The sequence below is a fragment of the Drosophila miranda genome (genome assembly GCF_003369915.1).
Source record: "Drosophila miranda strain MSH22 chromosome Y unlocalized genomic scaffold, D.miranda_PacBio2.1 Contig_Y1_pilon, whole genome shotgun sequence".
NCBI lineage: Eukaryota > Metazoa > Arthropoda > Insecta > Diptera > Drosophilidae > Drosophila > Drosophila miranda.
This window is the reverse complement of record NW_022881603.1, coordinates 12,899,798-12,915,320: the sequence shown is the minus strand read 5'-3', so window position 1 is coordinate 12,915,320 and position 15,523 is coordinate 12,899,798. Positions and strand designations below refer to the sequence as shown.

Below are 15,523 nucleotides of genomic sequence, written 5' to 3'. Positions count from 1 at the left end.
TCGTTCGTTCTTGCGAGAAGCGGGGGCATACAAAGAAGACGTGCTCTGCATCCTCGTCGACTCCAGGCCCGCAGCAGCTGCAATACGGGTCGTCAGCATGCCTAAAGCGATGCAGGTACTGCTTGAAGCAGCCATGCCCCGTCAGCAGTTGGCCCAAATAATGGTCCATTTGGCCGTGCCTTCTTCGCAGCCATGGGCTAAGCTGGGGAAGGAGACGTCTGGTCCACCTCCCTTTTGCCGCTTGGTCCCAGCGCCGTTGCCACTGGGCTATAGTGCGCTCTCGCCGCTCGCTGGCTACCTCCACTCCGCTCTGCCGCTCAGCTGCCAGGAGATCCAGTGGGATCATGCCTGCCACAATAAGTGCGGCGTCTTCAGACACCGTCCGGAAGCAGCATGTAACCCTCAGGGCACAGCGTCGGTATGCGCTTCTGCAGTCTCTGCTGTATGTGGAAACCATCATTGCTGGTGCCCACACTGCTGATCCATATAAGATTATGGAGGTGACCACCCCAGCGATGATCTGCCTGCTACGCTGCCGTGGTCCCCCTGTATTGGCCATCATCCTGCTTATGGCCGCCGTAGCTGCAGTCGCTTTTGCGCTGGCGTATTCCAGGTGGGCCTTGAAGTTTAGCCTCTGGTCCATCATTACCCCTAGGTACTTTAGCGCAGGCTTGGTCCTGATGATCGTGCTACCGACTCTCACGCATGCCTGCTCGACCTTTTTTCTGCTGCTCATTAGCACAGCCTCCGTCTTCTTCTCCGCCAATGCTAGCCCGTTGGCTGCGAGCCAGGCCACTATCATCCCGACTGCTACGTTGGTTTTCTCCTCTACGTCTCTTACGTGTTTCGACACTGTCACCAGTGCTATGTCGTCGGCGAAGCCCACCAGGGTGCACCCTTCCGGTAATGTAAGCCGCAGGATATCGTCATACATCACGTTCCACAGTATCGGCCCTAGGACCGAGCCCTGTGGGACGCCTCCGGTGATTTGGTGATGTTCTGCTCCTTCTTCCGTGTCGTAGATCAGGACGCGGTCCGTGAAATAGCTTCGCAGAGTCCGTGTGATTTGCTCAGATATACCCCTCCTGGTCAGGGCCTCTAGGATGCTCTTCCAGCTGGCAGAGTTGAAGGCGTTTCGTACGTCTAGTGTACATACTAGGCAGTACTTTTTGTCGCCTCCAGCCCATCGCGTTCCTGCCATGGCTTCCCTGGCAAGGTTTGTCACCATCTCGATGGCGTCAGTGGTGCTCCTCTGCTTGCGGAAGCCGAATTGGAGGTCGGAAAGTCCGCGACGCTCAGCCAGTTCCGCCTCCAGTCGGTTACATACCATCCTCTCGAAAATCTTGCCCATGGGATCCAGCATACACAGCGGCCGGGATGACGATGGGTCGTTGAGCTCTTTGCCTGGCTTGGGTATCAGAACCAGCCTTTGCCGTTTCCATGCTCGTGGGACTGTCCGCTCCGCTAGGCACTGGGTGTACATTGTGGCGAATGCTTCCGGATGGGCTCTAATTATGCATTTTAGTGCTGCATTAGGGACTCCATCTGGACCTGCCGCTTTCCCGATCTTCAGCTTACCCGTGGCCTCCAGTACTTCTCTGGCAGTGATGATGGTGGTGGTGTCCCTCAGGCTAGCTCCTTCTAGCCTAGCTTCCTCTTGTAAGGGTGGTTGTCCAGGGAATAGGGTGCCCCTGCATGCGTGTGTGTGTGTGTGTGTGTATGTGGGACCATTAGTTTTTGTGCTGATTATTATGGCTGCCGCAGCACACGAGCCCGGGACAGGACCAGAGCCAAGACCAGGCCAGAGGCAGCCCTGGCAGGACCCACGTCCATGTGGAGTTGCATTTGTAACAGGTGAGCTTTATGGCTATGTTACCGTTGCATTTACCGCTACCCAAGTGTGGGTGTATGTGCCCCTGCATGTTCCGAATTAAATTATGCTTGCCAACGCGCTTTCAGCCTGCCACTGCCACTGTCCAAGCCCAAGCCCCAGCCACAGCCCTTACCCTGCAATAACATGTAGGCCTTGACCCGGGGTGGGTTGCAGATCCCTGGTACGAAGGCGCATTGCCCGTGCCTCTCTGCCTTCAGTTTATTCAAAATTATTGTGCCGCCAATGAAGACATATGGGTAAATGCTCCTTTATACCAGCACCCACCCATTTCATGCACCCCATAGCTCGATGCAACCCATGCCTCGGTACACCCCAGGCCCCCTTTGTCATGCTCGTCAATCATCTTGTGTCATTAACAAATGAATCCTTTTATCCCCACCCAATTCTTAGATATATATTCCTAGATGTATAATGGGAAAAAAACAGAGTGAGAGACAGAGAGATAGAGAGAGAGATATGGAGATGGAGAGCTCAATTGAAAAGAAATTTGATTTATTTTGTCGTGAAAAGCTGAAAAACTTTAAGGAAAACAGAAGTGGTGGACAGCTTGATTAGTATATTGAGAGAACTATTAAATGGAAATATGAGATAATAAAAGCATGAGTAGTAGATTAATTGAAGGGTAGATAGAACAACTGATGAAACGCAACTACTTAAATGATATAGGATAGAAGATTACAAAATGATGGACTAAATGATTGCAATGCGATAGATGGAAATCAATTACAAAATTCTTTCATGCAACGGACATGAGTGCATGAGAGCCGTTTTGAGTGTTTTTTACATAAAAATCAATTCAATAACCCTAGACGCTCTTCGTCGAATTACATCTGTTCTTTATTCATTTAGGATACACAGCCGCAATATACTGATATAGACACATATAGTATGTATCTAATTCCTCTGGTATTTCATGCAACCCAATACACTTAATAAGTTTCCTCCCCCCACCTACATCCATTGCACTCCATCGCCACGGGACACGAAAATGGTCTTATTTCGGTGCGGGGGCAATTAACAAACGCCCAGCCTCCCGGAAAAGCCTCCGCAGCGGCATCCTATCCATACGATAGTTAACCCAAATAACCCTACTTGCCACAAGTGGCCCGCCACCTATCCCCTCAGGCAGGTTCAATGGTTTGTTCGCTCTAATGGCATGGCATCGTCATGCTCTACTAACTCCACTAACTACATAGGATGGAACGTAACTGCAACTACAACTGCCGTCAATATGCGACTGTTTCGCAGGCATTTGAGCCCCGTGGTTCCTACAATGCTTTGTCAGCAGCTCTGCAGGAGGTGGAACTGGGGGCAGATCAGACTAGATTGGAAGCCGCAATGGGCAACATTGGATTCGATCTGTCTGATGGAAGATTTTGGTCCATTTTCGTATCGGAGAAGAAGAATTTATTGCTACTGCAAGGGTTTCAAAGCTAAAGGGAAATCTAAAGGGGGTCCCAGTAATCAACTAAATAGATAAACATTTGTTCTGTTCATTTAAATAATAAAAAGTAAATGTCAATAAATAATAGAATATTGCAGAAAATATATATATCATAAATTATTTAATCATTATTTAATACTATGCATTTTCATATTTTCGTCTATCAAAGGTATTTTTATTTCTTTTTTGATATATTCCGATATATATTCGGGCAGATATTTGTCAACCCATGAAACTGCTGCTTTGCATACTAGCTGCAGTGTGGGGAATTTTCCAAATATTTATGCAAATATTTGGAGCTATTGAGCTGCAGATTTGTTTTGGGTGCAGCGGGGAAAATGTATTTGGGGTACAATTGGTGCACTGCTGGCCTTCAAATCCCCGAGCCCAGTCCCCAGACATGCACGCGGGGCATAAAACTATTGATTTATATGAATCTCGAATATATTTACATATGTATTGTAGGCCGTCTAACCCGGGAATTGTAGTGACCAATATCGGTGCGTGAGTGAACGGTATAGGTATAAAAACACAAACCCGGTGATTTAATGTAACTCTTTTTTATTAGCTGCGCGTCCGTCTCTCACAATCGCCATTTACAAAGTGCCCTCACTCTCTTCTCGATGTTTCTTATCCGATATCTCTCTATTGGTATTTCCCACCGAGTGTATCGATGGTGCGGTAAATACCAATGCGCGCTGTATGCTATTTTAAATACTAGTTGAATGCCTCACTAATTATTACCTTGCTACAATTCGGCCATCCTGACCGGAGTGCTCCTGAACTCCTTACATTTAATTTAGTTTCTAGATAGGTTGATTTATTACAGTTGGGTGTGGTTTACTCTTAATATTCTAAGTTTACGTGTTACAATCATTTTCTTCATTTTGATTCCCTGTGACATTTGCATTATTACCATTTTCAATCCACGGCTTCATATTTGCCACCGCCCAAACTCCTTTATACGGGATCCTTGATTGTTGAAACCCCTCTACATCTTCTAGCAAATACCTATCATTTTTTAACACCTTTGATATCTTATAAGGTCCTTTGAACTTCGGGATAAGCTTTTTAGACACCCCTGTATGAGTGTCGAAATTTCTCACCATAACTAGATCATTATCTACGTACACGTGTGGCTCCCTTCGCTTTGAATTTGTTGCTTGTTTGTTATAAGACTGTATTTTTTCCTGATGAGTGCCTGCTACTGCTCTAATCTTTTCTATATCCCTTGTTGCCCGCTGTTCGGTTAGTTCGTCTAGATGATCTTTTAGTAAATCTGAAACCTTTCCTTTTTGTACGACCCCAAACAACATTCTGCTCGGGTGTTCATTAATTGTTCTTTGAATTGTGTTGTTCATCGCGTGTTCTACTGTTTCCACTACCATATCCCAATGTAATCCTTTTTCCGGGTCAACAAGCTTTGCAATCATGGGTCCCAAACTTCTGTTCACCCTTTCTACCTGCCCGTTGGCCTGTGGCGACCCTGTTGCTATCTTTACGTGTTTAACATTGCTCTGTTCTAAGAATTCTTCAAACTCTTTTGACGTGAAACAGCTTCCTCTGTCTGACACAATGCATCTGGGTCTACTGTAAGCTCGGAAATAATCTTTCATTGCAATTACTGCTTCCTTTGTGCTAGTGGTTTTGGTCGTATAAAGTCTTACGAATTTGGTGAACGCGTCTATTACTACTAAAACATGTTTGTTGGCCCTGCCTTTGTCGACTGGCCCGAAATGGTCGATATGTACTACCTCGAATGGTCCTGACCCTTTTGGTATGTTGTGTAAAAACCCTTCCTCTTTTCCGTGTTTTGCTGAGTACGCTATGCATTTTAGACAGTTTTCAATGTGTCGCTTGGCTTTATACCTTACGTTTGAGATCCAGTAGCTTTTCGATATAGCGTCGGTCATCTTGTCTATACCGACGTGCCCTAGTTCATCGTGGTACTTATAGAGTACGTGGCCTTCCATTTCCTCGGGTACGCAGAATAGGATAGTATTGTTATCTTTTTTCCTGTATATTATTCCGTTTCTCATCTCATAATGTTTGTGTTCTGATTTCTGTAACGTTTCTCTCAGCTCCATCAGTTTTTTATCCCTGTTTTGGCATATAATTAAATTTTCTTCAAAGGTGTTTGTGTCTACCGTGAGTATCTGAACGGCTCTGCTTAGCGCATCTACGTGTTGCATTCTACTTCCTGACCTGTGTTCTAACTTGTAGTCATAATTTTGTAACTCTAACGCCCAGCGGGCAATGCGTGGATTGAGTTCTTTTTTGTTTAGAGTCATAGTTAGCGCGTTGCAGTCTGTCACTATTTTGAAGGGTATGCCTTGCACGTATACTCTAAACCGTTGTAGTGCATAAATTATCGCTAGTGTCTCCAGTTCAAAGCTGTGGTATTTTGCTTCGGTAATTGTTGTCCGCTTGGAGAAATAAAACACCGGGTGCATTCTGCCATCACCCTTCTTCTGCATTAGAATTGACCCGAAACCTAACGAACTTGCATCGCAATGTAATTCTGTCGGATCTCTGGGATTGTAAAGTGCCAAGATCGGTGCTTCCAACAAATTACTTTTGAGTTGTTCGAAACATTCTAGTTCTACGATACCGAATTCAAACTTCCTGTCTTTTTTGACCAAATCATAAGGGGGCTTAGCTTTCGTAGAAAAATCTTTTACGAACCGTCTAAAGTAAGAACATAACCCTAAGAAACTCTGCACTTCGTTCGTTTTCGTGGGGACTGGGAACCCTTTTACTGCCTGTAATCCCTTCGTATCTGGTTTAATTCCGTTACCCGATATGGAATAGCCCAGGTACTTAACTTCTGACTGTAAGAATTCGCATTTATCAATCCTTAATTCAAGTTTATTCTCTACCAATCGTCTCATCACTTCTTGTAAAATTTCCATGTGACTATCACTATCTTTAGTTGCTACCATAATATCGTCCATGTATATTATAACTTTGTCTTCCTTTACCATATCTGCAAAAATGTTGTTTGTGAATCTTTGAAACACCGCCGATGCATTTCGTAACCCGAACGGCATCCTCAACCATTCGTATTGTCCCATGGGGGTCGTGAACGATGTGTATTTAACTGAATCTTTATGCATAAATACGTGGAAGTATCCATTCTTCAGGTCTAACTTGGTGAAAAGTCTTTTCCCTGACAGTTTATCTAGTAGGTCGTCTATCAGAGGTGTTGGGTAATTGTCCTTTATCATACCTTTATTAAGTGTGCGATAATCGACGCACAGTCTCAACTCTCCCGAATTCTTTTTTACCAGTACTATAGGCGAAACGTATTCTGACTCACTGGTTCTGATGTAACCTTTTTCTGTGTATTCGTCTATCATTTTCTGTACTTGGGCTTTTTCGCTATACGACAGTCTTCTAGGTGGGCAATGAAACGGTTTTTCGTGTTCGAAATTCAACTTCATTTCCCACTTGGTTTGTGGTAAGTTTGGTCTTTCTGCGTTTACATACGCTGTCCTAAACATGTATTTAAGTCGTCCTGCGAGTTCTTGGCTACAATCTGTCCCTACTTTCAACTCCCAGTCGTTTTCTTTGTCTGGATACTGGCTTGGTAGTTCGTTGAAATTGGTTTTTACGCTCTCGCAGGTATCGCTGTCTTCCAGACACTCAACCATTGCAGAACACTCATTTTCTACCTTGCCTCCACTTTCTACTTCATGCTTATTCTCTTTAACACCCTCATCTTTAACTTCACATTCATATTCTCCTAAACACTCATTCTCTATTTTCCACTCATTTTTTTCTAAACACTCATTTTCTCCTAAACACTCATTTTCTCCTAAACACTCATTTTCTTCTAAACACTCATTTTCTCCTAAACACTCATTTTCTTCTAAACACTCATTTTTTTCTAAACACTCATTTTTTATTTCACACTCGTTTTTTGTCTCACTCTCCTTCTCCTTGCAAATGTCACTTACAATTTTAAATTTGCATAAATTCATAAAATCCCTACCTAACACAGCCTCATAGCCCATCGACTCGTCTGCCACTACTAGTAATTCAAAGTTGATTCGATTTTTGTTAATAATTACAAAACTGGGTATTTTACCAAAGATGTTAAGTTTGCTATTATTTAGTCCAACATAAGCGTAATCCGCATTTTTATTCAAAATAAATTCAATTTCTCTGTTTTTCTTGTCTTTGTTAAACTTATATAAACTTAAATCATCTTCTTTGATTTCGTTCGAACTTAATCGTGAGCGCTCTTCCACTTTATTTAGGTTATTTTCCGACTGGTGCTCTAGACACGATAACTTCATAAAACTTATTGGGCTCCCTGAGTCGATGAGGCAATTTAAGGACAAGCATTTGTTATTGTAATTGCTAATGTATATATTAAATTTGTATATATAATCGTTATGTACCTTGTACTTCTTTTCGTCACAGTGTGACACCTGGTGACTCATGCTGCCGCATCCGTAGCACGCTCCTCTTTCGCGCTTGGGCTTGCGGCACTCCCCTGCCACGGGGCGCAAAGAGGTGCAGTTGTAGCAGCGAATGGGTGTTGGCGAGGCTCCAGTGTTTGCCCCTTCAGTTGAACCGTACTTCTTTGGCAGCATGATCTTCTCGAACGCCTTGAGTAGTTGATATGGAGCGCCAAAGCACTGCATGTGGGCTTGCCTACGCAGGCCTACATCTGGGATACCTTCGATGACTCCGTCAATAAACTCCTCGTCGTCAATGACTATGCGGGATGCCAGCGACACTTTGGCGTTGAAGTACATCGAGAACTCCTCGCCACGTGCCCATGAACGGGACTCGAACTTGCGACGGAGCAACAGTTTGCTTTCCTTGGGATGGAAAGTGTCTTCCATGACGTTCAACAATTGATCGATTGGCAGCGACATGTGCTCCGGACTCGAATGCAGCCACACCAATGCTTTGTCCTTAAGCTTCGACATTAGCAGCATTAGTAGCTTCTCATCCTTCAGTTTGTTCACTTTTGCGACGGCCTTAAACTGCGCGATCCAAGTTGTGACGTCATCGTTGTTTCCAGAAATGTTGCCATGATATGTTGGCAACATGTCTTTGGCGGCATTTAGCAACATGACGCCAGCGTCATTGCTGGCGGCTGGTGTTGTGTTCTCTCCTCTCCCTTCCTTCTCCGTCTCGCTCTGCAGCTTCAGCAGCTCGATTTGCAGTTTTAACATTTCAACCTCTGCTCGATATTCGCCATGGTTGTTGTTGTGCCCAGGCGCTTGCGGTGCTTTTTCGTTCTTCTCTTTGCGTTCGCTCTTCGTCGAGTCTTGATCTGCGGCCGCCTCATCTTCCCTCTCGTTCTCGCATGTTTCGGCTGCCGGTGGTCCCTGTCCCCGCAGCTCTACTGGTATTTCGTTAAGTCTCGCTGCCATGGCAGCCTTGCTTCCACCTTTTGGTAGATTGAGGTACTCCAGCCATTCGCGCAGCTGGGCGGCCGAGAACTCCTCCGTGCCGACCAAGTCCGACATGTTTTTTTTCAGCGATGGCGTCTTCGACGGACGAGATAATAAAAATTTTCGCTATTTTTCACTGGCGGCGATTGATCGTATCCCACTTCTGAAATTGTAGGCCGTCTAACCCGGGAATTGTAGTGACCAATATCGGTGCGTGAGTGAACGGTATAGGTATAAAAACACAAACCCGGTGATTTAATGTAACTCTTTTTTATTAGCTGCGCGTCCGTCTCTCACAATCGCCATTTACAAAGTGCCCTCACTCTCTTCTCGATGTTTCTTATCCGATATCTCACTATTGGTATTTCCCACCGAGTGTATCGATGGTGCGGTAAATACCAATGCGCGCTGTATGCTATTTTAAATACTAGTTGGATGCCTCACCACTTATTACCTTGCTACAGTATATATGTCTCTGTTTCTGTTTTGGTTTCTGTTTTTAGCTTTTTGTGCATTTTTCATTACAGCATTGACAGTGACAGCGACAGCTGCCCCAAAAGGCAGCACAGTGGCGGCACAACGTGGCATGCAACAATGGATGCGGCAGTTATGCTGCTTGTTCTGTGGATCTGCCAGAAGTGTGCTCAGCGCTGCCCCTGAGGCGGGCTGCAGTGAGTGCATGAGTAAATATGTGTGTGTTGAGGGCAGGGGCGAGAAGAAGGCGATGTTTTTTTGTGTGACGATTTTACAGACACCTCCCCGCCCGGGCCCATTCACATTCGGAGGCACGCACAGAATGCGGCACAGCCAGTGTTCTAGTTTGCACATATTGGTGGCCTGCCACTCTACCGCTCGCTTTCCCCTTCTTTATGGCGCTTATTCGATAGGTTTTCTTGAATATCCTATGCCCTTGCATAGTGTATATCTGACCTCATTTTAAGTAAGTTCATATGTATTTATTTGGTATATTATGTTTATAAAAGGGTATGTTTAAAAATGTTTATAAACTCATTCTTCTCGTAGGGGAATTGCTTTCTCAGTATAGAATATCGATCGAGGCATAAAATAAACGAATGAACTGTCAAAAATTTTAATCTTATATTCAAACTTTATTTGTTTTAAAATTCCATTCTGTCCATAATGTGCTATTAATATAATTCCAGAAAAGTTTTTATCAAATGGAATTGAAAGGGTATCAAGTCTTCGACAGACACATTTGAATTGGCCAGTTTTTGTATTTGTTTCAATGATTTGGCAACAAAACATTTGGTCTTTTCCCCTCTTGCATTCTTCTTCCCACTTTCTCTCTGTATTTTTCCATTGGCGTGGCAATTTCTGGCTTTGTAGATTGCTTGACAAATTGCCAGCCGGTGGAGATGGGGGACTGGGGCAGAGACCAAGGCAAGGCAGCAGACGGGGACAGGCGACAGGGGAAGCAGGGGCACCCGCCTTCAGTGAGAGTTGTAGACAAGTGTTCTCGTTGTTCTCACGGATATTGTTGCTGTTCTCGTTGTTGTTGCTGTGTCAGGCATTGACAGGTGATGCACGATTTCCGCGCCGCCACCAGCAATTGCCAGCGTTGCACCCACCCAATCCCTGACCTGTCATTCTGCTCGACAAGGCCAATGAAATGTAACAAATTAACAATTTATCTTCTTTCATACTTATTGAACAGGGTATTATGAACGGAAAAACACAAGTCTTTGTGGGAGAATAATTTAAATTTTGTTAAAACATTTCAATGAAACTGGAGACTCTGTGCTTTAAGGAAGATAGGAGCTATAAGGGGGTATTATGAACGGAAAAAACAAGTCTTTGTGGAAGAATAATTTAAATTTTGTTAAAACATTTCAATGAAACTGGAGGCTCTTTAAGAGACTTAGGAGGACTCCAAGCCTCAATAAAAATGTCAGCGAGTATCAAGGAATTTATATCTTCAGCCCCGCTATTTGTCATATTTTGCCCTATAGTTATATGCTATATTTTGAAAATACGTATTTCATTCCATTGGCATTCTACTACATTTGAGCCCTAACTTAATTATACGTTCGGACTCGTGATCGGATTCGGGTCCGTTCGCAAACACTTGATGGTATGGTCGTAATTGTCGTATGAATATAAAATGGACTGGTGTTTGCGGATTTGCGGGGGAAGTATTGAAGCGGGAGCGTATGTGTGCTTTTTGCACGCAGTGTGTGGGAGTGTTTTTTAGTGCTAGTTGTGGTTGTGTTTGTGCCATATTTACCGCAAACGCCACATGCCGCAATGCATGCAATAAAAATAAGTGCCGCTGGCTTTTGCATTCTGTCAAGGACACGGCGGCTCTTGATGCGATATAATCCACTTGATGCCGGCATTTTTCGCGCTCTTGCTGCTGCTTTTGTGGCAGCAACTGTTGATGGGAAATCGGTTTGATGCACTCGGAATTTGTTGATTTGTTTTTATTGTTGCTGCTGCTGCTGTTGCTGTCAATTGTCGAAGGAATCGTTTCCGACCCCATAAAGTATATATATTCTTGATCAGCATCAATAGCCGAGTCGATTGAGCCCTGTCTGTCTGTCCGTCTGTCCGTCCGTCCGTCCGTCCGTCCGTCCGTCCGTCCGTCCGTCCGTCCGTCCCCTTCAGCGCCTAGTGCTCAAAGACTATAAGATCTAGAGCAACGATGTTTTGGATCCAGACTTCTGTGATATATCACTGCTACAAAAATAGTTCAAAACTTCGCCCCGCCCACTTCCGCCCCCACAAAGACGAAAATCTGTGGCATCCACATTTTTAAAGATACTATAAAACCAAAAACGCAAAATCGTAGAGGATGACTATATGTTCTAGAGTGTAAGATCTCAACCAGATCGTATAATTATTATAGCCAGAATCAAGAAAACAATTTCATTCTTTCTCGCTCTGTCTCTCTCTAACACACAGGTTTCATGGTCGGCTTTGACAATTGCAAAATATGAGTTCAAGGATCTCAGAACCTATAAGAGCCAGAGCAACCAAATTTGGTATCCACACTCCTGTGATATCGGACCTTGACCGTTTCGTGTCCAAATTTCGCCACACCCCCTTCCGCCCCCGCAAAGGACGAAAATCTGGGGCATCCACAAATCTCAGAGACTATTCAGGCTAGAGTAACCAAATTTACTATCCGCACTTCTGTTAGATCTCACTATAAAACGTATATCTCAGAATTTCGCCCCACCCTTTTCCGCCCCCACAAAGGACGAAAATCTGTTGCATCCACAATATTGCACATTCGAGAAAACTAAAAACGCAGAATCATAGATAATGACCATATCTATCAGATTGCTGAATCTGGATCAGATCAGATCATTTTTATAGCCAAAAGGAACAAATCAATTTGCACTGGCTACGCAGCACCCGACGTCACGCTCAGACTGATTTTCTGTCTCTTTCGCACGCACTCTTTGTCGTGTCGTTAAATATTAGCGGCGTCTGCCGGAGGAGAGCCATACTGACTTAGTATCGGGTATAACCGCAGAGTTGCGGTGTCCGCAGCAACTCACAACGTTCCCCCTCGTTTAATTTTCCGATTTGTCGTTTATTTTCTTAGTTTTGGGTATGTTATCCTTCCTCTGATTTGGTGGCCACCTCACTCACTCTCCACTGTCACTTTTGTGGTCCACACACTGAAATCTTCTTGTTTATCATTCGGGGAATTCATGATTCATTCCGGAAGCGGAAACAAATCTCACATTGCGTATACGATGACGCGTCATAACACGTCACGTCAAGTCACGTCACCAGAACTTCACCGAATCGGACTCCGTTACAGATCTGGGAAGAATAACTCCGATCAGATCGAACCGAAGTGAAGCGTACCGAAGCGAACCGAACCGAACCCGTTCCCGCTGTGGTCAGAAATTAACTGACGGACGCGTTCCCAGAAGGAGGATATGATCAGAGCAGAGCTCCGTCACAGCCAGACGCAAGCCGACGTCGGCGCTGGCAGCAGCTCCTTAGCGATGCCTTTTCCTTGTCGCTCTTTTGTGTTTTTATTGCTATTGTTGCTGTCGACACTAGCACAGCTCATGTACTTTTTGCACCCAGTGTGCACCCAGAGTGTATCTGCTGCTCTGCTGCTCTGCCTCTTGGACAGTGATGGTCTGTTTACTTTACGCTTTCGCACGCGACTGAAGCAATGATGGAGGAATGCCACTGAACAGGCGGCAGGCAGTGACAGCAGCAGCGCAGTCTGCACGGGCTTCGTGGCACGCTCTCTCTCTCTCTATTTCTCTCTCTCCTTCTCTCTGTGTATGTCTTTCTATGCGCTCTTTAAAGCATATTATGGCATCTCCCTTACGGGAGATTGGTCCATGGAGAGGAATGGGTTACCCTGAAACTTATAGAGTATTTGTTGTATTTGTAATTTGTGACACGATGGACCGATGGATCCTCGATGGACCGCAATTTATCTAGAATTAACGTGCAGAACTTGGCGGTCAGACGTTGTCAGACATATTTTTGTCCATATAAACTTTTAAAAAAATATCGGGCAACGTCGACAAGGATCCAAAACCTTTAATTCCATAATATTAATTTATGGAAGCTAGTGATTAAGAAGTAGTGAAGGAAGGATAGAATTAGGTCGTTCGGCATACAAATCGGCACTCGACAGTCATTCTATGATAGTTCTGCACTGTCAAGTGCAGTACGTGACATTGAAAATACATTCCAGACTTCACCAATCGACAGAGATATCATCCATCTTAAATGTTTTATCACAGGGAAAATTTGACGGAACTCAATCATCTGATTCACTAATGGGACACGTAAATTCAAATCGTGGTCCGCCATCAACAGCTGTTACAGATTTTTTATGGCAAACATTTTTTCAAGCATCAACTTCTTCCGGCTCTGTAGCTTTCTCTCGCTCTCCTTCGACGCTGGCTCTCGCCAGCTTGTGCGCGAAACCTGGCTCTCTCTCCCTGCTTTGCTCTCCCGAGTCTCTCTCTGTTTGCAGGACACAGCCGAACTCGGAGCGTCAAGTTGCGATTCGTTTAGTTCCGAGCGACGTCCCTGGCGACTGCAAACAAACGCCAGAAAACCGCTTCAATTTGGGTTATTGTGCTGAAATTAGTTGGGGGCTACGTTCTGTGCCCTCTCAGCCGGACACTTTCCCTTTCATATGCAGCACTCGCTCTACCGCACCGCCGGGCTGCAGCAGGTTGGGAGTGCGGCCAATACTTAGCATACTTTCGGGCGAGCCAAACATTCGAGAGCTCGCCCCCTTAAGATCTGACCTTTCCAGCATTTGTTGGGGTAGGACTACCCTTAAGGGCTTTCGAGGGTATAAGTTTCGTTTGGGACTGTAAAACTTGCGTATCCCATATATCAGGAAATGTAAACCTGACTGTGGAGATAATGTTTTTTATCCCCAATCGGCCGACTAATTATTTCGAATTAAATAAAACTCGGCGCAGAAATAAAATTACGATATGTTCTTTAATGCGTGACATCCAAATTGCAAGTGTGGCTTGCCTGCCCTTTACATTGCCGCTCCGATCGCTAAGCGCAGCTTCGCTCGGCCGACGTCGGTAGGCAGACGCAAAGCGGAGATAGCGAAGAGCGAGCTGGCAGAGAGCGTTTAGCAGGGCAAGCAAGCGCAAAGCTTTAACAAACAAATGAGTGACATAGACATAAGTAACAAACAAAATAAGCGGCTGAGGGCCAAGAATTAGGTGCTATTTGGCAAGCAGCTAATCGGCTGGGTTCTGCTCCGAACATTCACCCCCGTTGGAAGGCAAAGGCTTTCAACAGATCCATCCTGAAGGGGCAGAACCGCTATTTTTCCAACGGCCCTCTTGAAGATGCTTGCTTGGGCGCAGCTGGCGGCTACGCTGGGATGATCGTCGAACGCAGCAATCGGCGCTTCTTTACGAAGGCGGCTTGTCGTGACTACGTCTTGATCATCGGGAACCTCTGTAATTGCATAGAATGGCAGGAAATTTGGCAATGTAGAAACTGTTGAAAGTTGAATTTCATTTGGCGTGGATATGTAGGTTTTTAATATATGGAAAAGTTCGCGCTGCAGTTCCTGATTCTCCGATCGCAGTTTTTCCACTTGCACCTGGCACTCGAGCAGCTGCTTCCTGCATTGCTGCTCTAAGTTTTGGTACTCCAGCGTTTTGGGTCGAAAATCGTCAATAGAGATGCACGAGGAATTTTCAAAAGCGGCTAAAGCTGCACGCTTATTCTCCGAGCTATCAATGCTTCCTGATACTATCCAACCAAGTTTAGTCTCCTGCAATGTTGGCAATTGGGCTGATAGTCGAATCTGTCCGACGCACATTAAATCGAAGAACAAACCAGAACCTATCAAAAGATCGATACGTTGGGGCTTGGAGAAATTAGGATCAGCTAGTTTTAGATTATTCGGCATTGGCCAATCCTTTGCGTCTACGCCGAAGTTAGGCTGCATTTCCGTAATTGAGTTGGTGACAATTGCAGCGAAGGAAGCTCGATAGCTTGCGTCCTGGGATTGTACAACTATATGTACAGACTTGCTCGAAGGTAGAATGGAATCTCCGATTCCAGAGATGTGAACATAAGACGAGCAATGATCCAACTGCAACTGATCAGCAAGTCTAGATGTTACAAAGTTTGCCTGTGATGCAGAATCCAAAATGGCACGACATGGGATAAGTGCTCCATAACGATCTGTTACATGGACGAGGGCAGTAGGTAGCAACACGTTCTGGCTAGGCTGAGATTTCTGGATCGAGGGGGGAGGGCTAGAACACCCGCTTGCTA

The 15,523-nt window shown here is 45.0% G+C and overlaps 1 protein-coding gene across 1 annotated transcript; it reads right to left on the bottom strand.

Moving 5' to 3' along the window:
* Positions 1–7,441: 7,441 nt before the first annotated feature.
* LOC117189412 lies at positions 7,442–9,044 on the bottom strand. The gene is made up of 2 exons (XM_033394539.1): positions 7,745–9,044; positions 7,442–7,674 (listed from the first exon to the last, which is right to left on the bottom strand). Exons 1-2 carry the CDS (start codon positions 8,825–8,827, stop codon positions 7,645–7,647), a joined length of 1,113 nt encoding a protein of 370 aa, XP_033250430.1. The 5' UTR covers positions 8,828–9,044; the 3' UTR covers positions 7,442–7,644.
* Between the last annotated feature and the right edge of the window lie 6,479 nt (positions 9,045–15,523).

Coding starts and splice junctions, on each gene's coding strand:
- LOC117189412 (XM_033394539.1), bottom strand. CDS start 8,827: ATGTCGGACTTGGTCGGCACGGAGGAGTTCTCGGCCGCCCAGCTGCGC. Junction 7,675..7,744: donor GTGACGAAAAGAAGTACAAG/GTACATAACGAT, acceptor GCTTGTCCTTAA/ATTGCCTCATCGACTCAGGG.